Below are 25,001 nucleotides of genomic sequence, written 5' to 3'. Positions count from 1 at the left end.
TCCTTTAGCAGACAGGTCTGGAATTTGGGCCTCTTTTATTGATCTGAATGATAAAAGCTCTCGACAGATCTGGTTGACGCGCAGGTCCAACCATCAGTCGCCACTCTCGCCTAATACGCAACAGTTACGCGACAGTCGTCTCCCTGCGCCCTCTCAGGATTAGTCTAAGTCGCGGTACATTCCGAATCTCGCTGGCACTTGGCAGTACTTCTATAAGGACCCCGGGGTCCTCTAAGCGTTCAAAATTTACGTGATTTCAGAACTGGCAGTGTTGAACAGATACATAAGCTCGTGTCTACGTCGAATGCCGGAGACGGCGCGGCCCGAACCAAGCGCGTCTGTGCGTCGCTCGAGGTTGGGCGGATCGCTCGACGCCCGGCGACGGTGGCGTCTCGCGGCGGCGGCGGCCCGGCCCGGTAGCGCCCTCGGCCGTGCTGCGGCCGGGCCGGCGCGCCGCCGGGCCGCGCGCGCGACATTCCACGTCAGACTGGCAGTGATGGCTCCCCGACGAGCGCCGTGGCGCCGCGACCCGCGAGACTTGACAAGTAGCACCATGGTTCAGCGTTCCAGCGGCGGCGCGCGCACCGGCGCGGCCCGGACAAGCACTGCTTTGTACAAGCCCACATCAAGACCACATTCACTAGAAAATATCACAAAAAGATCTACGTGATCTTGATGCAGACCTGGCAGCGCGACACACGCGAGCGCAAGTTGCCCGACTTCAGGGTTTCGCTGCGCGGCCGGTTGAACTGGTCCGGGTCGTTGATGGTGGCCAGCCAGAAGGAGAATTTGTTGGCGAAGTAGTGGCACGTTCCGCGCGCGCCGTTGCACTCGATGAAGGGTGTGGCGCGGAAGTCCTCCAGACAGGAGCCGGGCGAGGAGAGCGACTGGCCGCCACCCTCGGCGCCGGCCGCCGTGTGCTGCGGGCGGCCCAGGGACCGTTTAGCAGGCGGGCGAACGCGGGCGCGCACAACACACCACGACACGCCACAGCCGCTTAGCGTGTCATGTCTTCGGGGGCACGAGCGGAGACTGCTTGCGTGCGCGTTCAGGTCCAGTGACGCGCTAGGCGACTTCGCGCATATTGTCGCTATCGCGTGCCTCAGACGTTACTTTCAGGTGAATAACGTCAGCTCGTGGTGTGTTAGCTTCGCCAGAGGATGCGCTGCAGCACCGCGTGTAACGTCAGATCTTATTGATAAAAGAGCCATGTAAATCATCCCCCGCCCCCGGCCGAGACCCCGAGTCCAGCGGACGGGCACGGCGAACGTCCGGGCAGCTTACCATGGCGAACGAGAATCCGATCCAGAGGCCGCTCCAGCCGAACGGACACTCGGGAATGTTGAGCGACTGGCTGTGTACGGCGATCACGTTCGCCGGCGCCTCGCAGACCACGCATCTGGAACAGGGACACCGCGCCGCTCAGGGGCACTCCCAGCGCCTGGCAGAGGCGCGGTCGCAGACGATGCGCGCGGTGCCCGCCGGCGGGCCGACTCGCTACGCTGCTTAAATGGGACAACGGCCACGTGCACGCATCGCGCCGCCGACAGCCTGCAGCACGCGGCACAAACACTCCCTCGTCCTACGAGTAGTAATCAACGCGAAGCATTCCAAAGCGTCATGACTTCTGACACTAAGTTTGCCAACACTATCATCACGTGTGACAGTCCCACGCTCAGAGCTTGGCGAGTTCTGGATCGAAGACGCCTGGTGGACCCTCCACCTCGATCGAGACCTTCCGCCTTACGTCCGCGCGACCGGATGTCCCGCCATCTGACCTGGAGATGTACTGACGAATGGCGGTGTCCGCCACAGGCATCATCGGGATGGGCGCGTTGGTCGACAGCCAGTAGGACTTGTCGTTGCGGCTGGCGTAGTTGCAGACGTTGTTCATGTCGCAGAACATGAAGGGCATGGTGCTGAAGCGGCGCACGCAGGAGCCGGCGAAGCCTGCGCGGTTGGAGGGCCGGCGTTAGCGGACCGGCGGCACCAGCGCCGTCCGAATCTCGGCTGCCAGCGGAGCTCGGCACGGGGGTGGGCCAGGACCCCGAGCGCGTGACAGGCGTGCGAGATCCCCAACAGACCCGTGGCACACTGTGGCATCTCTAAAAGTCCGCCTGGCACCTGTCGCTGTCGCGGTGATAGTCCGTCGCTTAACGCTTTGTCCAGTGACAACGAGCGGCGGGCATTGGAGCGCAGGTCCGCGCCCCGTTCTGTTTCACATGGAAAATCAACGTGGACAACTGACTTTATCCACGTTAAATCAGGCCACCCTTTTATCACAACCGCAGCCAACACCATTCAACGGTATCCGTTTGGTCCGATTCCACTTTGAACAGGCTGCTGCGGCGCCAGCAGGGGCGTCGCCCCCAACCCCAGCAGCCCCTCCCCTGTCACTTGTACGTACCCAGGTCCTGGTGGTGAGCCTTCTCGTTGCCCTCGATGTAGAGGAGCGAATAGCCCTGCCAGAGCTCAGTGTGACCCGCCTCACACTGCGGCACACTTGCCGTCTGGCTGTGCCGCACCAGCAGGATACCGGTCAGGTAGTCGGGCGCCGCCGTACACGGGCGGCCCATGGCGCCCTTGACGCCCTGCGGGCCTGGGTTGCCCTGCGGCAGGAGGCGCGCGTCAGCAGCCGCGGCTGCGCGGGTCGGCGGACGGCACGGGACGGACGGTCACCGCTGTAGTGCGGGTCGGCGGGCAGTCACTACCGGAGTGCGGGCCGGTAGGGCGGCACTGGGCGGACGGTCACCGCTGCAGTGCGGGTCGGCGGGCGGTCACCACCCGAGGGCGGGCCAGTAGGGCGACACGGGGCGGACGGTCACCGCCGTAGTGCGGGTCGGCGGGCGGTCACCGCCGGAGTGCGGGTCGGCGGACGGTCACCGCTGTAGTGCGGGTCGGCGGGCGTCACCACCGGAGTGCGGGTCGGTAGGGCGGCACTGGGCGGACGGTCACCGCTGTAGTGCGGGTCGGCGGGCGGTCACCACCGGAGGGCGGGCCGGTAGGGCGACACTGGGCGGACGGTCACCGCTGTAGTGCGGGTCGGCGGGCGGTCGCCATCGGAGGACGGGCCGGTAGGGCGGCACTGGGCGGACGGTCACCGCCGGAGCGTCAACGACCGACCGGCCCTTACGCTGCCGTTGCGTTGCGGCGCTTCGCAAACCGAGGCGAGATACAAAGGCTGAAGCAATTGCGTGGTTGGAAACACGATGAGCGCAGCCAAAGGAGGATGGGGGAGGCGGATCGACAACCCTCTTTAGGCCTATATTTTTTACGATAGCAAACTAAAGTTCGGCATGATGCACACTCCTCGATTTCCGCCCTTCTCTGCGTCAAAGTCCTAATTGTGCCGCTGGGAAACACACGATGTACGAATCCAGTATGATATCTTACTAACTCAATGACTGGGGTCGGGTTCCTCACCTCAAATCCTCTAAGTCCCTCCATTCCTGGATTTCCCTTCTGTCCCTGCGGTCCGGGCAGTCCGGGCAGGCCGTCCAGTCCGGGCCGGCCCAACTCGCCCTTCTGACCAGGCAGGCCGGCGGGGCCGTCCTGGCCAGGCAGGCCGGGCGGGCCGTCGCGGCCGGGCAGACCACGCAGGCCCATCTCTCCCTTCTGGCCGGGCAGTCCGTCGCGGGCCGGCTCGCCCTTCAGGCCGTCGAGACCCGGCGGGCCGACGGGACCGGCCGGACCCGGCAGGCCGTCGTCGCCCCGCAGACCGGGAGAGCCGGGCTGGCCGGGCAGACCGGGCAGGCCCGAGTCGCCCTTATCGCCAGGCTGTCCGGGCCGGCCGTCCTGGCCGTTGGTTCCTACGGACGTCAGCGCCACCGGTCAGCGGCTCGGGATTAAGACAGGAAGCCCCGTTTCTCAGCGTGGAGCGTTTTCGGGTGATGCTTAGCTGCGTCATGAACCGGGCGTGAGTGAAAACCGGCACCAGGCGCCAGTCACCGGATTTTCGACCTTAGCGGACTAGATTCATACCTGGGCTAAGTCCCAGTTGTTTCAATGTCCAGACGGAGATCCTATGAGCACATTAGTAACACCAGACAGCGAACTGACCAGTGCTGGCATCTGAAGTACAAACACGACCGTCCTTTCCCGGTGCTGAGCCGCTGACGCTCGGGCGGCGGTGGGGGAGGGGGGAGGGGGCAGCTGCACCAGCACTCACCTGGCGGTCCGATGGCGCCCTTGAGTCCTGACGCGCCGGGCGTGCCGGGCAGGCCGCGGTCTCCCTTCAGGCCGGGCAAGCCGGACGGGCCAGGGAAGCCGGTCTGGCCGGGCCGGCCGTCCTCGCCGTCCTGGCCGGGCAGACCGGGCAGGCCCGAGTCACCCTTCTCGCCCTGCGGTCCCACTGGTCCAGGCTGGCCGGGCAGGCCGCGCAGGCCCGGCAGGCCCACGAAGCCTTTGTCGCCCTTGGGGCCCGACGGGCCCTCGGGGCCGGGCCGTCCGTTGTTGCCGGGTTGTCCGGGCAGGCCCTTTTCGCCCTTGACGCCGAAGCCTGGCAGGCCCTCTGGTCCCACTGGTCCCACCTCGCCCTTCTGGCCCGGCAGACCATCCAGGCCGGGCAGGCCGCGCGGACCGGGGAAGCCGCGGTCACCCTTGTCGCCCGCCGGCCCCAGCGGTCCGGCAGGACCGGGGAAGCCCGGCTCGCCCGTCTGGCCCTTGAGGCCGTCCAGACCACGGCCTCCCTTCAAACCGGGCACGCCCGGCTGTCCGGGAAGGCCAGCCTCTCCCTTCGCGCCGTCCAGTCCGGGCAGACCCGGCTGGCCACTGGGTCCTGGGAAGGCCGTCAGCATGTCAGCCACTGGGTCCTGGGAAGGCCGTCCGCACGTCAGCCGCAGACGCCCCCGTAAACTCTACTCCCGTGCGCCATCGGCCGCTGATAGCGCGGCAGTGCCAATCGTGAGCCGGTCTCGGTGAAACATCGGTAAGGCGAATCACGGCACTCAGCCGAGCGGCGACGCCTGGCCACGATGCCAAACTTAAGAGGCGCGGCGGAACTGTTTGACTGGCATGCTCACGTACAGCATGCGGGCGGTGACGGATCTACTCCTCGACAGCCCGTGCGCTCGACACCCGCGCCGCCTGGCACGGGCTCGCTGTCGACCGCGAGCGCAGCGTCGTCTCTCACCCTCTGGCCCGGGCTCGCCCTTCTCTCCATCCAGTCCGGGGAAGCCGATGCCGCCCTTGAGGCCGGGCAGGCCGGGACGACCGGGCAGGCCGGCCGGTCCTCCCTCCCCCTTCAAGCCCGGCGCGCCGTCCAGGCCAGGCGCTCCGGGCGTTCCTGGCTGTCCGTCCAAGCCCTGTCGGCACGAGACCGGTGTCGTCACGCTGAGGAACAGTCGCGCTGGGGTGCAGTCAAGTTGGGGTGCAGTGGCGCTGGGGTGCAGTCGAGCTGAGGTGCAGTCAAGTTGGGGTGCAGTGGCGCTGGGGTGCAGTCGCGCTGGGGTGCAGTCAAGTTGGGGTGCAGTGGCGCTGGGGTGCAGTCGAGCTGAGGTGCAGTCAAGCTGAGGTGCAGTGGCGCTGGGGTGCAGTCGCGCTGGGGTGCAGTCAAGTTGGGGTGCAGTGGCGCTGGGGTGCAGTCGAGCTGAGGTGCAGTCGCGCTGAGGTGCAGTCAAGCTGAGGTGCAGTGGCGCTGGGGCACAGTGGCACTGGGGTACAGTCTCGTGGAGTACAGTCGCACTAGGGTGCAGTCGCGGCAGTGTGCACTTGCGCGCAGCAGGAAAACAGGCACCACCCATCTCTCGCAGCTGCGAAGCGCCCTTTGTGAATGGGAACCACCGGGGTGGAGGCATTGAAGACTTCCGGTGGCCGATGGAGTGGGTAGCAGCCAGGGGTGTTACTCTAAAATCAGTTCGGGAGGGGGCTCAATCGAAAAGGCCGATCCCAAAACCTGACTCCTCTCCGGAATTCGGCCGCTTGAAAAGGTACCCAGCGTATCACGTGACAGACTGCGGTCAGGGGCTGTAACGCGGCTAGACGCGATGCGGGAGATCGGGAAAGACACGCATGCAGGGAATCAAAACGCTGCAAGTTCCAGCTTGACTTACGCGATCTCCCTTCTGTCCGGGGAAGCCGGGCAGCCCGGCGTCTCCCTTCTGCCCGGGTCTGCCGTCCAGGCCAGGCAGACCCTGCGGTCCGCGCTCGCCCTTTAGGCCCGGCAGGCCTGGCGTGCCAAAGCCCGCGTTGCCCTTGTCGCCGTCGCGTCCGGGGCCGCCGGGCAGACCATCGAGGCCGGGCGGGCCGCGCGCGCCCGGCAGGCCGCGCACGCCACGCTCGCCCTTCTCGGAGACGCGTCCAGGCACGCCCTTGGCCCCGGGGAAGCCGGGCAGACCCATCTCGCCCTTGCTGCCGGGCAGGCCGCGCTGGCCGGGCTGGCCGGGCAGGCCGGACCGGCCCGGGTCACCCTTGATGCCTGGCAGGCCGTCCAGACCCGGCTGGCCCGGCTCTCCGGCTGGTCCGACCGGACCCGGGAAGCCGGCTTCGCCCTTCGTTCCGGGCAGCCCGGGCAGTCCATCCTGTCCTGGCAGACCGGAGGCGCCGTCCAGGCCGTCGCGGCCGGGCAGACCCTTTATGCCGGGCAGTCCAGGCTGACCTGCCTGGCCCTTCGGTCCGGGGAAGCCGGGCAGGCCCGGCCGGCCGTCGTCACCCCTCAGCCCGGGCTCGCCTGCAGCACAGTAAGGCGCAGACATCACAGCAGGCCAGGGTAGCACCCACCGGGAGGCTAACATCTGACACCAGGGACTGCAGTCTAAGGGCGCGCAGCAGCACACGTGCCCGGCACAGCGGCCCGCCGGTGCAGCGTCCGGACGCTGCGGTGTGGAGCATTAAAAGACTATCAGGGTCAGGAGACAACACGCCACGGCCTACGTCGGATGAACGCCGAATCCAGCAACGGCTATCAAAATCACACGACATCGAATGGCCAGAAGAGTGACGCACCTTTAGGTCCGTCGCTGCCGGGTGGTCCGGCCACTCCCTGCGTGCCCTCCGGGCCCGGGAATCCAGGGTTGCCCTTCTCGCCGTCCAGTCCGGGCAGGCCAGACAATCCGGGGACGCCAGCGTCGCCCTTCAGGCCGGGGAAGCCGGGCGGACCAGCGTCGCCCGGCTGGCCGGGCAGACCGGACCCACCGGAGGGGCCCGTCTCGCCCTTGCGGCCGGGCAGTCCTGGCTGACCGGGTGGACCGGGCATAGGCAGGCCGGCTTCGCCCTTGAAGCCGCGCTCGCCCGGTTCGCCGGCCAGACCGGGCAGGCCGTCCTGGCCGGGCCGGCCGGACGAGCCGTCCGGCCCCAGTACGCCCTTCTCGCCGCGGGGCCCGGGCAGACCGCGTGGGCCGCGCGGCCCGGCCGGCCCGGCCGGACCCGGTTCACCGTCCCTGCCAGTCAGACCGCGCTCGCCCTTGTCGCCCTTCAGGCCGGGAAGGCCGGGCGGTCCGTCGAAGCCTCGCTCGCCCTTGCGGCCCTTCGGTCCGATCGTTTGCGGCGCTGCCGTGTCAAATCGGCCTGAAATGCGGGCGGCGGTCAATCACTGAACCGTCCCTGCGCCTCAGGCCATTCTGCGCGAGGATAGCAATGCACAGTAATGACACTACACCTTCATCCATCAGTGGCGAAGGAAACAAGAGCCACATAAAAACACTGGTTAGCGTTTTCTGACCCCAATGTAGGACTCTTGTCGACAGTACGCATACCAAATAATCGGGACGTCGTAAGCAACAGTGCAGTACAGGGTATGAGAGCACAAATCACTAACCAGAATGAGCGCACAAAGCTATTCGAGTCACAAGCCAGGCGGCAGGAAGGCTCGGCTGGAGGAGACCGTACCTGGCTCGCCCTTGCGGCCGGGCAGTCCCTGCCTGCCGGGCAGTCCAGGCTGGCCGCTGTCGCCGGGCTGGCCCGGCTCGCCCTTGATGCTCAGGCCGGGCAGACCGTCCGCGCCCGGTATGCCGTCACGACCGCGGTCGCCCGGGAAGCCGCGGCTGCCCTTGTCACCCTTGACGCCGGGCAAGCCGGACGGGCCCGGTTGGCCGGGGCGGCCCGACTGGCCCGGCCGGCCCTCCTGGCCCGGCAGGCCGGGCAGGCCCCTGTCACCCTTGGCGCCCTTGGGGCCACGAATCAAATCCGGCGGCACGAAGGCGTCTTCGCCCTTAGCTCCCTTCAGGCCTGCCAGGCCGGGGACGCCTGATTCACCCTGGGCGAGTAGAGGGAGGGGTGTTAGCGGTACTGGTCGCACCCCGAAGGTCACCGTCACATAGCTGCATCGTAAACGATCTGTGCTTTTCCCTCACTTCTCCACCGTGTGCACATTCGAACGCGCAGTTAAGCCAGCACTCAACCCAAGCAATGTCTTCTTCCAAAAGCACAAACGGTACCCCAAAAGTAGCTCAATACCGGTACATGTTAGACGGCCGGGCTGTGGCGCGACCCTCTCCTCACCTCCTTGCCGGGGAGTCCCATGGGTCCTGGCAATCCATCCTCGCCGGGCGCTCCGGCCAGGCCCGGCGGGCCCTCCGGTCCACGCAGGCCAGCCGGCCCGGGCAGGCCGTCCAGGCCCGGCTCACCCTTCTCGCCGACCGGACACTGCAGGCACTGGTCGCACTGGCGGCCGGCCTCGCCCTTGAAGCCGGGCAAGCCGGGGATGCCAGGCCGGCCCGACTGGCCGTCGCGACCCTTCTCCCCCGGCCGGCCGGGCAGACCGGTCCGGCCTGGGATGCCGTCAATGGTGTCGCCGGGCGCGCCCGGCGGTCCCGTGTAGCCGCGCTCGCCCTTCTGACCCGGCTGGCCGTCGCGGCCGGGCGCGCCGTCCAGACCGGGCGCCCCCTGGTGGCGAAGGCTCAGCTCAAGGCACCGCCGCCGTCGGCTGCCAGTCACCGGCGCCCGGCGCATGCGCACAGCGACGCTCCACGCTGCACACCAGACACGCGCGAACATCGCTATCAACTATCTCACATCAGGCTCGTACTTACATGTGAGCAGGCACATGTGGGTGCCCACCCTTTGTGCGCACCCGTCCGCTACGCCAGCACACAGATACCTTTCTCGAGATTCGAATGCACTATGTTCAAATATTCGTTATATATATATATATATATATATATATATATATATATATATATATATATATATATATATATATAATCACCAAGTATCGAGTTCGTTATGGATGCGGAATGTATAATTCTGAGCCGCCTCTGTATATAAATGTGCCGATTTGCTCAAACATTGACGATAATGCATTTCGGTTCGCCGCAAAAGCCCTGAACGTACACATCTTTTCACCTCCTGGCTCCATTCCTGACATTTGCACTGGCGCTCTACGTACTCGCACAGGATATGACGCTGCAAGATATGTTGACATCCCGAGCAAGAGCACCGTCACCCCCGCCGGCACGCAGCGGCTGCGCCTGCACGCGGATGGCAGCGCCCGCGCCCCCGCGAGAGAGGCGGGCGGGCCGCTGCGGCGTACCTCGATGGAGACGCCCTTCTCGCCGGGCGCGCCGGGCCGGCCGGCCGGGCCCCGTTGGCCGGGCAGGCCGGGCGGGCCGATCGGACCGGGCAGACCGTCCAGTCCAGCCGGCCCCGTGTCGCCCTTGACGCCGGGCAGTCCCTCGGGACCAGGCAGGCCGGGCAGACCGATGCCGCCGGCTGGCCCCTCCGGTCCTCTCGCTCCAGGAATGCCCGGACGACCGTCCTCGCCTGCGGACGAGCACACGCACGCGCGTCGGGTCAAGGTTGGCGGTGGACGGGCGGCACGCACAGCTGTTGTTGGTTGTCGCCGGACTGGCGTCATCCCAGCTCAGTCCCCGCTGAAAACTACCTCGCTATAACAACGCGAGTTGCCCTGCTTCGCCACCCCTTTACCGTGCCCTGACAAGTGGTAAATCATGCGTAGTGATGCTGCTGAACTGCTGCGGGAAGTAGAGGTAGCACTACGGATTTTGAGTTGGGGGAGGGGCAAGATTTCCAGCGAGCCTTCTGGACGAAACGTGGTCAAATCACAGGGGGCCTCTCGGGTAGTGTCACATTCAAGGGGCTGGGGGCACCATGACACATGCTCTCTCATCCAAATTGTTACGTGCATCAATATCTATGTACATGAATATCGGCAAAAGGAAAATGTAGAGTAGTAGTCTTGTGCCAATGTAGGGGCCTTTTCGATCCAGAAGAGCCTCCCCTTCTCAAAAGGCTTCCTGTTCTAGAAAATGGCCTCTGTTTGCACAGAGGGCCTCCTGATCCAGAACAGGATTGATCCTATTCACAAGTGAGGCCTCCAAACGCAACCAAGGGTCTCGTTATCCCCAAAGAGAGCATCCTGATCCGGAGCTGTGGTCATCTGCTCCACGAAAGGGGCCTCCTGTTCCAGAAAAGGGCCCCGTGATATGTAAAGGGTGCCTCCTCATCCAGAGAAGGGGTCTCCTAGCTCATAACGGGGCCTTCCGGGCCAGGGAAAGATCTCATCAACACTATTTTGGGCATTTTAATATACAGCGGGTGATACATAATTTATAAAGGCGGTGCCATGATCGCAAATACTTACCTTTTGATGATAAAATAGGCTTCTGAGCGCAATTTAGCATGCTCTAGCTCAGTTAGGGTGCCTCCTTGAGCTCAATTTTGGCAATTTACGTGAGCTCCAAAAACTTTGGTTTGGGCTACAGGGACCTTCATGCAATTTAAGGGGGCAATAACACACTCTCACCCTCCCCCCTCCTGTACCGCTCCTGCCGGTAAAAAACTATCTAGCTTGGCAAAGTCTCGCCTAGATTGACTACCCAAAACTACCAGGTGGTGCCTGATTCTTCGTTACCGGGGCTATTGCCGCGTAATGCTGTTCCTTAACTTCTCACGGCATACCAAAATGGTACCACGCGGCCATGAGCAGGATGTCCCCGTTTGACCAGAGAATGGAGGCCACCGGCGACACCAGCGTCGGCGGCCGTCTGGTGGCGACGGGGAGGCAGCGGCAGCACACGGACACGCCCGCCGACACCGAGCGTTGTGCGTGGCTATCTGGGGCGGAATTAGCAAAACAGGAGCCAGGTCGGAATTCTGGCACGGGACCAGGTGGGACCTCAGGTAAGATACGTGCTGCCCTATCGTCTTTAATGGTGCGCTTTTGCGAACATGGAATGTCCTTATGAGCCCTTTTCACCCAAGGATTTGACTAGGGATCTTATCTGGTACCTAATCTGAAATGTTCCGGATGAGCGAGAAAAGGACCTGTGGCTAACGGGCATGGATATCAGAAAAGCTGTAGCTTTTCACGCCGGAGGTTTTTGTTATATCAACATGTCCCAAATCGTGATTTCACGTTTGTGGTATTTCTTGATATGGTGCCATGGGACCAAATGCATAACGGCAAAAGGAAGGACTGCATGTGATAACGGAAAAAGGACGCCTCCAAAGTAAAGTTTGCCAATCTTTTTATGTGTCTGACGAAAAACCATAAGTTAGCCTGTTTCAGAAAAAAATCCGTATGTGTCAGAATCAGCTGTCTATAGAATGTGGCGGGACCAACTTAGGTGCCAGTGGAATGAACATCAACGTGAAAAACGCCTATTGTGTCGCATCTCGTTTTTCAGTTTTAGAGCAAATGTGGCGAGCAACACGATGAACGAATTGACCTCCAGCGGTCTGTCCCCGCTCACCGTCTGCCCAATCGCCACCATCTGTCTGTCACCACCATCTGCCCTGTCACCACCATCTGCCCGTTGCCACCATTTGGCACGAAGAAGTAAGAGAGTAGCGAAAGTCTCACATCTAATCGTATCGCAGTGGCTCTAGCCCAATAAATCACGGCAAACCGGGTTTGGGATACACCCTGGGAAAGTCAACTGAATTTTACACTAGCAGTACTCGCAAATAATGAGCCTAATTCGTTTACTAAAGCTTTTCTGTAAAAAACTTGCAGCCGCCGAGGAGACATCATCTCAGCTTCGACCCTTTGACAGCCGAATGCCAATTAGCATCTACTTAGTTTTTGACGGTTTCGTCGCATCCCCAAACGTACTGCGAGAACTTTGCGTGGCAAAGTAAGCCATCACGCCGAATGGGCCGAATCATTCTGTCATCTCTCCCAATGCATTATGGAGGGATACTTTTGGAAAAAGGTCGGATGTCTCACCAGGTTCATAGGTCACCAGCCTCTGACGTCGTCCAAAGTCGTGTCTGGTGTCCAGTTCCAGAGGTTTGCCAGCGTCCTGAGTGCGCGCCCATGGCGCCTTGCCGCTGGGTGCGGGCACCGACCGTGTCTCACCTGCCAGCCGGGAGCCGGCGGGTCTCACCTCTGGGTCCGGGACTGCCTGGGAAGCCGGGCACGCCCTTGTCTCCGGGCGGACCACCGGGACCGCCGCCGGGTGCGCCGCGCGGGCCCGGCAGGCCCCTCACGCCGTCCTGGCCGGCCGGGCCCGGACCTCCCTTCTGGCCGGGGAAGCCGTCCTGGCCGTCGAGGCCGGGCACGCCCTGGTCACCCTTGAAGCCCTGCGGCCCTGGCGGGCCGAACTGGCCGTCGCGACCCTGCAGGCAGGGCAGACAGGCTGTGACGCGTCCGGCGCCGGGCCCGAACAACGCCCGGGGATCAGACGAGCGCACGGGGACGGGGACGCGCGCAGATCGCGCACCACGCACGTACGCACGCGCGCACTCACGCACGCACGCACGCACGCACGCACGCACGCACGCACACACACACACACACACACGCACGCACACACACACACACGCACACACGCACACGCACACACACACACACACACACACACACACACACACACACACACACACACACACACACACACACACACACACACACACACACACACACACACACACATGCACGCGCACGCGCGCGCATCTGCTCTGCCGCTTTGGGAAGGCCAAACAGACTGCTCAGGAATCTGCAATTTGAAGCCTCCGACTCCCGCGTAAAGCTGCTGCTGATGCGTAACACGGATTGCGACCAAGCTCTCCTGATAAGAGCACTCAGATCGGCGCCACACACTGGAGGTGGTGCGTACCCGAGGTCCGGGCAGTCCGCTCAGTCCTTTCTCGCCCTTCATGCCCGTGTCACCGGGCAGGCCAGGCAGTCCGTTGTTGCCCGCCGGTCCGGGTGGCCCTGCCATGCCCTTGTCTCCCTGTGGACAGCAGAGGGTCAGAACCGGCCGGGACATAAAACCGGATCGTGAGGTCCGGACAAGAGCTGTCCTCGCGGCTCACGTGTCGATATGTGAACACCAATGCGAAAATTAAAAAAAAATGACGGAACAAGGAATCATGTAGAAGTCAGCAAACTAAACCGCACGTTGCAATGCCGTTTATAATGATTTGTTCCACGCTTCTATGCTTGCGTTACTCTCAGGCTTACGGCCTTTATCATATTCGCCGTGGAATACAAGAATTGAGGTATTGAAGCCAGCGTCTTCAGTGACATCAGCCTGTCGATCAGTGACATCTGAAGCCAGTAAATGAAGCACATGATGCGAGAGTGGAGTGCACTCACCTGTCCCTCGGAAGACCTGTGTATGACACGGAATAAATGACAATTAATTCAAGCTCAATACACCATGAAAGCAGGGAGCAAGCAGGCAGCAGCGACATGTAAAACACTGAATAGATATAGACAGCTCTATATATATTTGATAATTATCAAACCAGCGGCGCGTAGCGGCAGCTGAACCATTCCACGGAGTGGGCGTTTCCACGTGCTACGGATATCCGGTGTCGGATCGGTTACCTTCTAAAGAATGTCAGCACCGCGCGACGATGTCTGGTGCGTTATCTGGGGTTACTGAAGGCTGCCTGGTCAATGCCTGGGTGCCATGCCGGTGCTTTTGGCTGAGAACCAGTTTGGGAACTGGTCGTTGAATAAACGCATATGAATAGAACTAACAAGTAAAAATTAAAAAAAAAAAATGCTAAAAATTGGGCCTTAGTGCTGAAGAGTTGAAGGTCTGAGGAATTGTGCCGATCGAATGCTCATTTTAAGCCGCGTGTACAGCGATTGACTTGCTCTCTTGCGGCTTTAGCGGGAGCAAGCACAGAGGATTCCAACCGATGAGCGGACCTCTTTACCCAGTCCTGATCCCCTGCTCTAAAAACGAGTTATGAAAGCTGAAAGGGTATCGGAAGCGCAGACAATGAGCGTACGGGGTGGGCGGGCAGGAGTGTTCAGACCGACATAGGGTCTGAACAGCAGAGTCACCGGATGGGAGAAGGGGCAGAAGGCCACACTCTAGCCCCGGCGTGCGCCTATCCTCCAGTCTCTCCATCTCCGGGGCAGCAATAATCGTGTTTCACAGGCTTCAAATCATGAGTTTGACCTCCAGGAGGCAGTTGGGACCGACAGATCTTCGGTTAGATCCTGCAGGCCCTACCCTCCCCATCTTGAGGTCCCTAACCTGTCACAAAAAATCCCTAGCAACCTCAAGAGGCTCTGTGGGAGTCACCAAGAATCCCAGCAGCCCTTGAGGGGGCCCTTGACCGGTCAGGCCCGTCATAGGGATGCCTGGTGTTCATAAGGAAGCTCTTAGTAGTCTTGGAAGATACTGGTGCTCTACGTTCCAACAACACTGGCCCGTTATGACTGGTGAATAGCCCGTCACAGAAAGCTTAACATGGCTTTCAGTTTCAAAGGAGTCAGTGCTGGTCAGACGGACACTAGCAGTCACAAGGGAACCTTAGCCTTAACAAATAACAAAGGACCCTCTGTCGAAGGGCCCTGGCATTCACGAGCCTCCAATGACCCATGCTTTCTGCTGAGGTGGCCTTAGCCAGTTATACAAGATCAAAGCAGTCCTTAGGGCCCCTGACGATACATAGAGAGCCTCCGCCAACCTCGCCACTAAACCGACGCAGGGCTGTCGACCGTTCCAGATCTCTTTCGGTCTCGGTCTCGGACCCTAAAACTACGGGGCCCTAGATCCTCTCAGGAGACTTGACCCTTTCGTTACCTGCTGAAAGTACAACTCTTTAAAAACGTAAAGTCCTGTCCCCCTTCTTAAGCTGTGCCGACCTGGAGAGAACCCACAGTGCTCCCCCCCGCCCCCGGAAATCCGGGGTTCGAACCCTGCACCCTCTGATCACACTACCATGTGGAACACAAAATTGTGAGCCTTTGAAACATCACATCTCCTGAAACAATCGCACTTCCCAGGCATTTGCTTATGACTGCAACATATACTAGTTGACTTAAGCACGCTTCACGAGCATGACTGGTTCAACGATCCTTTCAACGCTTTGTCTTGATCAATATAAAAAGTGAAGCCACGAGGAAACAGTTTAAGCTAAAGACGATACAGCATAAAGGTGCTAGAAAATACTAGGGAGGCTACTATCTACATGGTTTTCACAATCCACAATGCGCAGCCTGACAACGCATGCCACTTGCTCAGGTACATGCTACAATTATGATAGCAATTGCGGACTTAACAGTATTGCTTCTAACGAACTATTAGCTACTTAATGGTTATCGTTATGCAATACACGATGTTCAAGTTCAGGCCGACACGAAATGGATAGAGGCGGCAAGCCACGGAGGAGGAAAACTGGCCATTGGCTGATATGTGCTTGATTCCGCTTGACTGGCATCCATATATATATATATATATATATATATATATATATATATATATATATATATATATATATATATAAGTAGGAATATTTCAATAATGCAGACTACATATACTACCAGTAAAGCTTTCAAGTGAACCATGTCAACATCTAAGAGAATGTGATTGAACCATTATGTGAATGAAGAAAGCTCAAAGAGGAATCAATTTGATTCCGAATGTGTTGCAAAGCACGTGGAACGATTCGGAATCCCATTCAGTCGGGCATTCAATTATGCCGAATCCTAATCCAATCAAGGTGAAGACGGAATCAATCCGCTGGAATCAAGCACAAGTCTGGCAACCACTACTAGCGATACTGGCGATAGTTCATCCTGCAGCCGCCTAGCGGCGCTGTCGGCTGCGCCGGCACAAGGACATGGCGCTGGCCGAAGGCGGCGGCGTGGTGTACGAGGCCCATGCAGACCCATGCCGGGATGCGCACCGCACGGGCCTCACCTTGCTGCCCCGCTCGCCCCGGGGGCCGGGCAGCACCTCGATCGTGCTGCAGTTGGGCCCGACCTGCTCGGGACCGGGCCGGAAGCCGGGCGGCCCCGGCGGCCCCGACTCCCCCTTCTCGCCGGGCGGCCCCACCAGGCCGAGGCCCATCTCGCCCTTCTGGCCGGACACGCCGGGTCGACCCGACACACCCTGAGCACACACAACAGCCGCGCCCCGGTTAGCCGCCATTCCACCGCAACCAGCAACCCCAGCAGCGCCGACCGCGGCGCCCCGACCGTTAGCCGCCGGCCGCAGCACCCTGCTGGTTAGCCGCCATTCCACCACAACCAGCAACCCCAGCAGCGTCGACCGCGGCGCCCCGACCGTTAGCCGCCGGCCGCAGCACCCTGCTGGTTAGCCGCCGCCTGCAGATCTCGGTCCATTAGCCGCCGGCTGCAGCTGCTCCCTGCTTGGTTAGCCGCCAGTGTCCGACCCCGTTTGGTTAGCCGCCGGATGCGCCCGCCGCTGGTTAGCCATCCGACTCCGCTTCTGCACCCGTTAATTCGCCGTGCCGAGCCGGTACGCCAGACAGCTCCGTTTGTGCCCTCCCTCACCTTCACCGGAAGGTATATCGTTTCATTTCTTCTGATAACCTCCTTGCAGCCGGGCTCTGTGCACTCCTTGGGACCGCACGGGCCGCAGCCCGGCTGGCCAGGCTCACCCTTCCGGCCGACCGGTCCCCCACTGCACACGCCCTCGTTTCCCCGGGCGCCGGGCGGGCCAGGGAAGCCAGGCGAGCCCTACGACGCAGGGCACAGCCGGTTAGCCTCCGGCCGAGCGCGCCCTCCGGCCGAGCTCACCTGCGGGCGATCGGCGGGCCGGGGCAGGGCGCGGGCGAGGCGGACCGGCGGCCGCGGAGTCAGGACAAGAGCAGGGGTGACAGAGCATGCCGGGGCGTACATCAGGCGGAGACAGAGGCAGAGCCAGATCCAGACGGAGACAGACAGAGACAGACAGAGGCAGAGAGACGATGCAACGGGCACACACACATCCGATGGAGAGCGTGCGACAGAGTGCCAGGACGAGCGACGAGACCGTAGACGGACTGTGGGCGGGCAGCTGCCCACAACCTGGACGAGCCGAGGTCGCTCCCGAGACTGCACGAGCGGTGATGCGCCGGACAGGACGAGCAGCGGCCCTCTGGACTGGACGAGCAGCGGCTCGCTGAACAAGTCGGCCAGCGGCTCGCTGGAGCCTGACCTGAGGTCCCCGCGGGCCGGGAAAGCCACGTGGCCCTACGTAGGTCGTGCAGTTACCGTCCTGGTACTTTTCGCAGTCGCCGGGCAGGCCGGGGAGGCCTGGCTCGCCCCTCTCGCCCCGCTGGCCGATGAAGCCGACCCCCATCTCGCCCTTGAGACCGGGCAGGCCGGAACTGCCCGGCAGTCCCTGGTTGCGGGCCGGGGCGGGGCGTTAGAGCGCAGACTTCGGGACCGGAGTTCGAGCCAGATTGAGGTGTTAGAGCGCAGTGTGTGGGTTTGCAGCCATGTGGAGCGTCATGCACAGTAAGCGGAAGGCTGCTATTACCTGGGGAGAGTTCATGCCACACATGCCGCTTAAGAACGCAGGACGTGTCACATGCACACTGGCATATGTTCCGTGGCTGACTGCCTGCCTGCTGACTGCCGTCCAGGGCGACTGAAGTGTTGGCCGGTGAAAATGATGTGCAGCATGCAACGCAGCCATAACTCTCCTTCGATAAATGCGGCAATGCGTGGTGATTTAGCTGACGGCGTGTCGCAGAGCGAGCGTTTGGGATCTTTGCAACCATGCGTCGCGCCACGGTTTGTAATAGCGAGTCATCGGAATTCTGGGTTTTATCCTGCGCTAATGAACTTTGTTTTTAATGCTGGGCAGGCCGTACCAGTTCTAACCACGAAATCTGTAAAATTCTAGATTTTACCTGGCATTTCTGTGCGGCGGTTCACATTTAACCTCGTTTCGAACCTGATTTAGGGGTGGGTTTGGGCCGACTGAACATCATTTTAGGTTTTCCAGCCGAGGTGTGCTGGTGGAAAGGATCAAAACAAACCGACGTTCCCATGCATTTGATCTAATTTTAATGTACGAAGACCAGTTTACTAAATAGTCTGCGTCACTGGCACGCCTAGGGTGCAGATTTCCCAAACGGTGCGGTTTATGCGGTTAGCGGACAGCAGGGATACCACTGGGTAAGCGGCCGTGGCAGATGCCGTCCCAGGAGTGACACAGATGAGGACCCCCGGTCCTCTCCTTATCGGCGGAGGATCCGATGGAGACCCGGATGCTCCGGTAGTGGGTATCCTCCCCCTGCCCTTGGGGATGGGCAAGGGGCGGGGGTGGGGGCGTGACATCGGCTGCAGTGGAGCACAGGGGCCGTGTTTGCACGGAGCAGGTGCCAGCGGCCCAACACAAATACACGGATGACCCATCGGCTGGCAGGGCAGCCAATCATGAGTCATCGCCGGCCACGGCAGATCGAACGGCGCTGCCGGGTGGCGCGGCGGCCGCCGACCGCGGCCGGATAGCCGATCACCGGCCGCGGCCGGATAGCCGATCGGTGACTGTCGGACAGTCAGCTAACCAACTGTCGGGCGGTCAAATGACAGACTCCTGTTCACACCGACACATGACGTGAACGGAGGAGCGCATCGGGGCAAGGCGGAGCACAACTGACAGAGTGCATTCTATTCGATGGGTTTGTGGTGAGGCTGTAGACCACGCGCACAGACAACATCATTTCAAACCTGAAGATTCGGTCACACACAGGTCGGGCAGCAGAACACAAACACAGCGGATCAGACAGCTTCATGTCGAGCCGAACAATTGGCCACGCCCTGCAAGCCGAACGTGCGTCATTCAGTACGATGCCATTCGGGTACGAATTCCTCGAAAATCGTCCGCTGCAAGCTGCTGTAGAAAGCCACATATTCCGTCGCCATCACTAGTGTATTCCGTTCGTGACACGGGCACGTCGCCGTAGACGGTGCGAAGTCCGCGACCTCTGATGGCGACCTACGTTTGGCGAAGAAGAGCCGGCATGCCGATTTGACAAGACAAATACCAATACGAGACCGGTGTGCTTACTTTTCAGTTTATCGTTTTCTAATATTGGCCTTTTCAAGACGTTACGCAAATGCACAGGCCAGGTATGCCGTTTTGCTTCCGGTTGCTCGTTACGACGGCTTCTTCACACCGCGTGAAGTGGCAGAGCGCTGAACTTACAGCTGGGCCGCGAGGTCCCCGGTCGCCCTTCTCGCCGGGGAAGCCGATGTCGCCGGGCTGGCCGGGCACGCCGCGGCTGCCGTCACGGCCCGGCTCGCCCTTCTGACCTCTCACGTCCGGTCCCGGCAGGCGTGCCGCCTCGCCCTTGTTGCCTGGGGGCGCACAGAACCGCCGAAGGTCAGAGGCGAGGTGATGACGGCGGCGGTCCGAGAGGTCAGTTGGGTCTCGCGGCGCGGCATGCAGCGTCCGCCGGAAGCGTTCACGGAGCTCGACTGGCCCCAGCAGCTGGACGTGTTCCTCATGGGCGCAAACCCGCTGCCAGGCGTCGCGGGTATAGGGTCAGGGAGCAAGCGCGCGCCGGTCGGTTCAGCCCGAGCGCCACATCCAGCTTTAGAGCAGGGTGGAAGACAGGGCACGTGTGGATGGGGGAGGGGGGGGGGGCACGGGGACGGTAGAAAACCGCATCTGGGGAAGTGAGGTTCTTAAAGTGATTATTCCCAGCATTGAATTTAGGTTCCCCCCCAAAATTATCCGCCTAAGCAGGCAGGAACATCATGAAAGGAAAACGTTTATCTGTGCACCTATGAAGTCTGGCATATTCTAAAGGTACGGACCTTCAACCACTAGCAAGGAAGCTACAAGCGGTGCAGTCGTGGCCAGACTCATCACTCGATATCTGCGTGAGCTCGTGTGAGCTCTCCCCAACAGCACCCTTGCAACATCAGAGTCAATGCGACTATGTCCAAATCTGCCAGAAGGGCCCCAGCTCCGAAGTCTAGGGATTTAGAGCTACGACAGGCAAAGACATATCGCACCATAGCAACGATTTTGGTTGTTTGGTTGCTTGGATAAGAGCCTTTCCAACCAGAAATGGGCATTTCAGGGCTATGGGATAAAGGACAATAGATAACGGTGGAGCAGGACAATATGCGCCTTGGAGAGCAACCACCGAGCTTTAACCCACGCAAAAACCCCTCGGGGTGTGCGCTGGGCGTCCGGTCGCCGTTCACCTTAGCAAGGGGCCTCTTGGCCCTCTCTTGTCTGGCTCATACAGCCTGACCTGGATAAGCGGGGCGTCACGAGGATTTAGGATAAAACAAGATAAGAGGATAAGAGGGTCAGATTCATAACGATAAAGTTTAAATAAGGCAAAACGACCAGCCTGACGTGCCGCTCCACCGGCAGACATACGGCGGGTGCTGACGTGTCGGCGCGGGAACTGTTTGTTGATAATATGTGGCGTCTGGGAGCCGGCTGCCCCCCTCCCCCCCCCCGTCCTTTGGTCGACGCCGGAAGCCGCAAGTGATACATCTACCGCAGAAACTGGGACAAGCCTTCCAAAGGGCTCAGGGGCAAAAGGACGCCATCTCCTGGCAGAAACCGTGTCGAGAGATGCCATCCCCGACAGGCAATTTGCCAACACGAACGCGTCGTGCCTGGTTGCGGGGCTAGACGCGCCCCCATTTCCCGCAAAAGACCTCCACGACAGCGGCGAGAGGCCCGCTCTGCGCTCCACACACGACGCAGGCGCCGACCGAGCACGTGACTCGTCAGGAGCCGCACGCGCGCCGGGCCACCCTCGTGTTGAGAGCGGCCGGCCGCCGCCGCCGGCAGAGCGGCTCGGCCGCCGGCGCGCCGCCGCCCGCCCCCGGCAGCGCTCTGTTTATGCACTGCAGCGCGGCTCACGTAAATGTTTATGCCCGGCCTAGCCGGGAGCCGGCGGTAATGGCGCGGCATTCCGCGCCGAATGCGCATGTCGTCCGGACAGGGCCGACCGGCGTTCGACTCGGCGGCCGGCCACCGCCGTCCGCAGCCTCGGTGTGGCCGTCCAGTCGTCTGTCGCCTTCCGGCGCAGTGAATGGCAGCAGATTTACCGCGGACTGTGTGTGACCATGCTCAGGGCGTGATGCCAGGCTGCCGGACATCCTGTGCTTCATCATGCCTGCTCTCTTTCGTCGAGCACGTGCCGGACCCCTTTAAAAAAACTTGCTGTTGCTTTCATCAAGCTTGCTGCACGCCTATTCGCACGTTGGCTCTTCTTTTGTGGAAGTCTTTGGCCATGTCTGGCGCTCCACATGCTTTATCCCCGGCCATTTGGTAGGCCATGCGCCGCATAGCGTCATGCTTCGGTCGGCCGTAAGGTCAGCTGCGTATGGTATCAGCAGCCGGCCGCATACACGGTCCGGCGCGCTGTATATGCAGGCCGCCCCACTTACCGCGTCAGTGGAGCTGTCATACACACGTCGGATGGAGCCACGCGGCGCGGCGCCGGAGGCTGGACCGCCCCTGACGCGCGGCCAGGCCCGGCCGCCCCCGGCGCATGGCCGGTCAGCGACGCCGGCGGCCCGCCGCCCTCTGAGGATGCCCCGCCGCCCTCTGATGATGCTCCACCGCCCTCTGAGGATGCTCCGCCGCCCTCTGAGGATGCCCCGCCGCCCTCTGATGATGCTCCTTCGCCCTCTGGGGATGACCCGGCGCCCTCTGAGGATGCTCCGCCGCCCTCTGGTGATGCTCCGCCGCCCTCTATGCCCCGCCGCCCTCTGAGGATGTTCCGCCGCCCTCTGGTGATGCTCCTTCGCCCTCTGGGGATGACCCGGAGCCCTCTGAGGGTGCTCCACCGCCTTTTAAGGATGCCCCGCCGCCTCCTGAGGATGCCCCGCCGCCCTCTGAGGATGCACCGCCGCCTTTAAGGATGTCCCGCCGCCTTCTGAGGATGCCCGCCGCCTTTTAAGGATGCCCGCCGCCTTTTAAGGATGCCCCCCGCCGCCTCCTGAGGATGCTCCGCCGCCCTCTGAGGATGCACCGCCGCCCTTTAAGGATGTCCCGCCGCCTTCTGAGGATGCCCGCCGCCTTTTAAGGATGCCCCACCGCCCTCTGAAGGGTGCCCCGTCGCCTTCTGAGGATGTCCCGCCGCCTTCTGGGGATGCACCGTCGCCCTCTGAGGATGCCTCGCCGCCCTCCGAGGATGCCCCGCCGCCCTTTAAGGATGTCCCGCCGCCTTCTGAGGATGTCCCGCCGCCCTCTGATGATGCTCCCTCCGCCCTCTGAGGGTGATTCGCCGCCCTCTGAGGATGCCCCACCGCCCTCTGAGGATGCCCCGCCAGCCCCTCGTCCACTCTGCTCTGAGCTCTGAGAGCCTCGGATTTCCGTCCCGAGCGCGCCAGCTCTTGGCTCTGATCTCGCCCTTCCTCTGCTCTGAGGACATGGGTTCACTTCTCTGACCACATCAGCCATCTTCCCTTATGTCATCGGTTCTCCGCTGTGAGCAGGTCTCCGCCCAAAGCATGCCAATGCCCCGCTCCGATCATGTCTAACCTCGGCTCTCGGTACACCCCTTCTTGTTCCTGGCACGTGCCTTCTTATTCTGGGCTCGCCTCTTCTATTCCCCGATCACGTCCATTCCCCACCCCGGACAGGAGCTCCCTGTTGACGCAGCACGTCTGTCCCGCAACAGGAGCGCCCCCTTCTGGGTCGCGGCGGGGTCGACCTCGACGGCGCCAGCCCTGACAGACACGTACGCCGGGAGCGGGCTGCAGGCGGGCCAATGACACGTGCGCGCACGAGGACAGGCAAATGAGCCGGCCACCACTGGCCCGGAAGGCAGTCGGGGTCACGGCTCCCTGTCAAAGCGCACAAAGTCGGGCGCTCTGGGCGGGTGTTTACCACAAGATGGAGAGACACAATGCGTGCAAGCGTGCGAAGCCGGTAGGATTCGTGTAAGAAAACTGAACGGGAACAGGTGAAGAAATGAAGCGCCAAGTGGTATGCACAAATTATTCTGCGCGAGCCGACATGGCGTGATAAGACAGATTATGTTGATTTTTGGAGGTGAGAATAGAAGTTCTGAGCTACTCCCGTCAAGCCAGTGTCCGGTCCGCCAGCGCCCGAATCCACTCCTGCGTTGCTGAACATCCTCTGGGGCCTGTTATTTCTACTGGCTACGGAGCGGTCAGACGTCTGGGAACGGATTTCTCGCATCTTTGAAAGCGGCGTCAGTCAGGTGACCAGTGTGAGAACAGCAGAGGTGTCCCGTCAGTCAGGTGACCAGTGTGAGAACAGCAGAGGTGTCCCGTCAGTCAGGTGACCAGTGTGAGAACAGCAGAGGTGTCCCGTCAGTCAGGTGACCGGTGTGAGAACAGCAGAGGTGTCCCGTCAGTCAGGTGACCAGTGTGAGAACAGCAGAGGTGTCCCGTCAGTCAGGTGACCAGTGTGAGAACAGCAGAGGTGTCCCGTCAATCAGGTGACCAGTGTGAGGAGAGCAGAGGTGTCCCGTCAATCGGGTGACCAGTGTGAGTACAGCAGAGGTGTCCCGTCAATCAGGTGACCAGTGTGAGAACAGCAGAGGTGTCCCGTCAGTCAGGTGACCAGTGTGAGTACAGCAGAGGTGTCCCGTCAATCGGGTGACCAGTGTGAGGAGAGCAGAGGTGTCCCGTCAGTCGGGTGACCAGTGTGAGGAGAGCAGAGGTGTCCCGTCAATCAGGTGACCAGTGCGAGGACAGCAGAGGTGTCCCCCCAGTCAGATGACCAGTGTGACGACAGCAGATATCCCCCCCCCCCAGTCAGGTGACCAGTGTGAGGAGAGCAGAGGCATCTCCCCAGTCAGGTGACCAGTGTGACGACAGCCGATGCCCCCCCCCCCCCCCAGTCAGGTGACCAGCGTGAGGAGAGCAGAGGCATCCCCCAGTCAGGTGACCAGTGTGAGGAGAGCAGAGGCGTCCCGTCAGTCGAGTGATCAGTGTGAGGAGAGCAGAGGCGTCCCCCCCCCCCAGTCAGGTGACCAGAGTGAGGAGAGCAGAGGCGTTCCGTCAGTCAGGTGACCAGTGTGAGGACTGCAGAGGTGTCCCGTCAGTCAGGTGACCAGAGTGAGGACAGCAGAGGTGTCCCGTCAGTCAGGTGACCGGTGTGAGGACAGCAGAGGTGTCCCGTCAGTCAGGTGACCTGTGTGAGGACAGCAGAGGTGTCCCGTCAGTCATGTGACCGGTGTGAGGACAGCAGAGGTGTCCCGTCAGTCAGGTGACCGGTGTGAAGACAGCAGAGGTGTCCCGTCCGCTCTCTTACCTTTAGTTCCTGGTACGCCAGGGAAGCCCGGAGGTCCGGCCGGGCCTGGGGTGCCGGGGAAGCCGGGCGGTCCCTGCCGAGTGGGAACTCAGACTTAGACTCAGACTCAAACTTTGACGTTCGCCGCTTTTGGTGCCAAATTACGACATTCCCTGGCTTTGAGCTGGCTTTGCATGCAACATTAGCCCACCGCGCCGCCAGCATCTATCACACAGGACTGTGATGTGATAATACTGGGCTGGCAGGCATCGGACCAGTGTACCGAAATAGCTAAAAAGGCCTGGGCGAATAACTCGGCAACGACAGTCATCCTGCAGGTAACACCTTACCTTTAAAACCAACATGAAAAACTTCGCAAACGGGGTTTCCCATCACGCACCGCTTTGTGGTCGACAAGTCATGAAGTCACCCATGAGCTCTCCACCTGACCAGACGGAAGGCGACAGGGACCTCCTCACTGGCCGAGTGTCCCGCCCGAGGCGGACACGCTAGAGCTCCTAGTGAGAAGCGGCGCGCCTCGCAGTGTGAGAACATCGGCGTGAGGTCCTCTGGAAGCGGCTAGACGCGAAGCAGCCGCTTCGCAGCACCGACGCCGCCAAGCGAAGCGGTGATCCGAGGCCAAGCGGCGGCCTG

The 25,001-nt window shown here is 61.4% G+C and overlaps 1 protein-coding gene across 3 annotated transcripts in view; it reads right to left on the bottom strand.

Moving 5' to 3' along the window:
• Positions 1 to 18: 18 nt before the first annotated feature.
• LOC119096339 (collagen alpha-2(IV) chain) overlaps positions 19 to 25,001 on the bottom strand; it is a 56,483-nt gene continuing 31,500 nt past the window's right edge. For 2 of the 3 annotated variants that reach the window (XM_037219185.1, XM_037219187.1), the window contains exons 6-22: positions 24,369 to 24,441; positions 19,311 to 19,462; positions 16,068 to 16,259; positions 13,017 to 13,133; positions 12,285 to 12,516; positions 9,467 to 9,696; positions 8,437 to 8,820; positions 7,825 to 8,191; positions 6,943 to 7,503; positions 6,051 to 6,667; positions 5,132 to 5,303; positions 4,169 to 4,777; positions 3,424 to 3,809; positions 2,408 to 2,609; positions 1,779 to 1,950; positions 1,285 to 1,399; positions 19 to 920 (exon numbers count right to left, since the gene is read on the bottom strand). In XM_037219185.1, coding sequence (XP_037075080.1) covers positions 663 to 920; positions 1,285 to 1,399; positions 1,779 to 1,950; positions 2,408 to 2,609; positions 3,424 to 3,809; positions 4,169 to 4,777; positions 5,132 to 5,303; positions 6,051 to 6,667; positions 6,943 to 7,503; positions 7,825 to 8,191; positions 8,437 to 8,820; positions 9,467 to 9,696; positions 12,285 to 12,516; positions 13,017 to 13,133; positions 16,068 to 16,259; positions 19,311 to 19,462; positions 24,369 to 24,441 — 4,839 coding nt within the window. In that variant the 3' untranslated portion in view covers positions 19 to 662. Of the gene's footprint in view, positions 921 to 1,284; positions 1,400 to 1,778; positions 1,951 to 2,407; positions 2,610 to 3,423; positions 3,810 to 4,168; positions 4,778 to 5,131; positions 5,304 to 6,050; positions 6,668 to 6,942; positions 7,504 to 7,824; positions 8,192 to 8,436; positions 8,821 to 9,466; positions 9,697 to 12,284; positions 12,517 to 13,016; positions 13,134 to 16,067; positions 16,260 to 16,663; positions 16,850 to 19,310; positions 19,463 to 24,368; positions 24,442 to 25,001 lie in introns of all 3 variants that reach the window. The other variant, XM_037219186.1, reaches the window with a different exon arrangement.

The sequence above is a fragment of the Pollicipes pollicipes genome, unplaced genomic scaffold, assembly GCF_011947565.3.
Source record: "Pollicipes pollicipes isolate AB1234 unplaced genomic scaffold, Ppol_2.1 Scaffold_4295;HRSCAF=5057_pilon_pilon_pilon, whole genome shotgun sequence".
NCBI classification, from domain to species: domain Eukaryota; kingdom Metazoa; phylum Arthropoda; class Thecostraca; order Pollicipedomorpha; family Pollicipedidae; genus Pollicipes; species Pollicipes pollicipes.
This window is presented reverse-complemented; position numbering and strand designations above follow the sequence as displayed.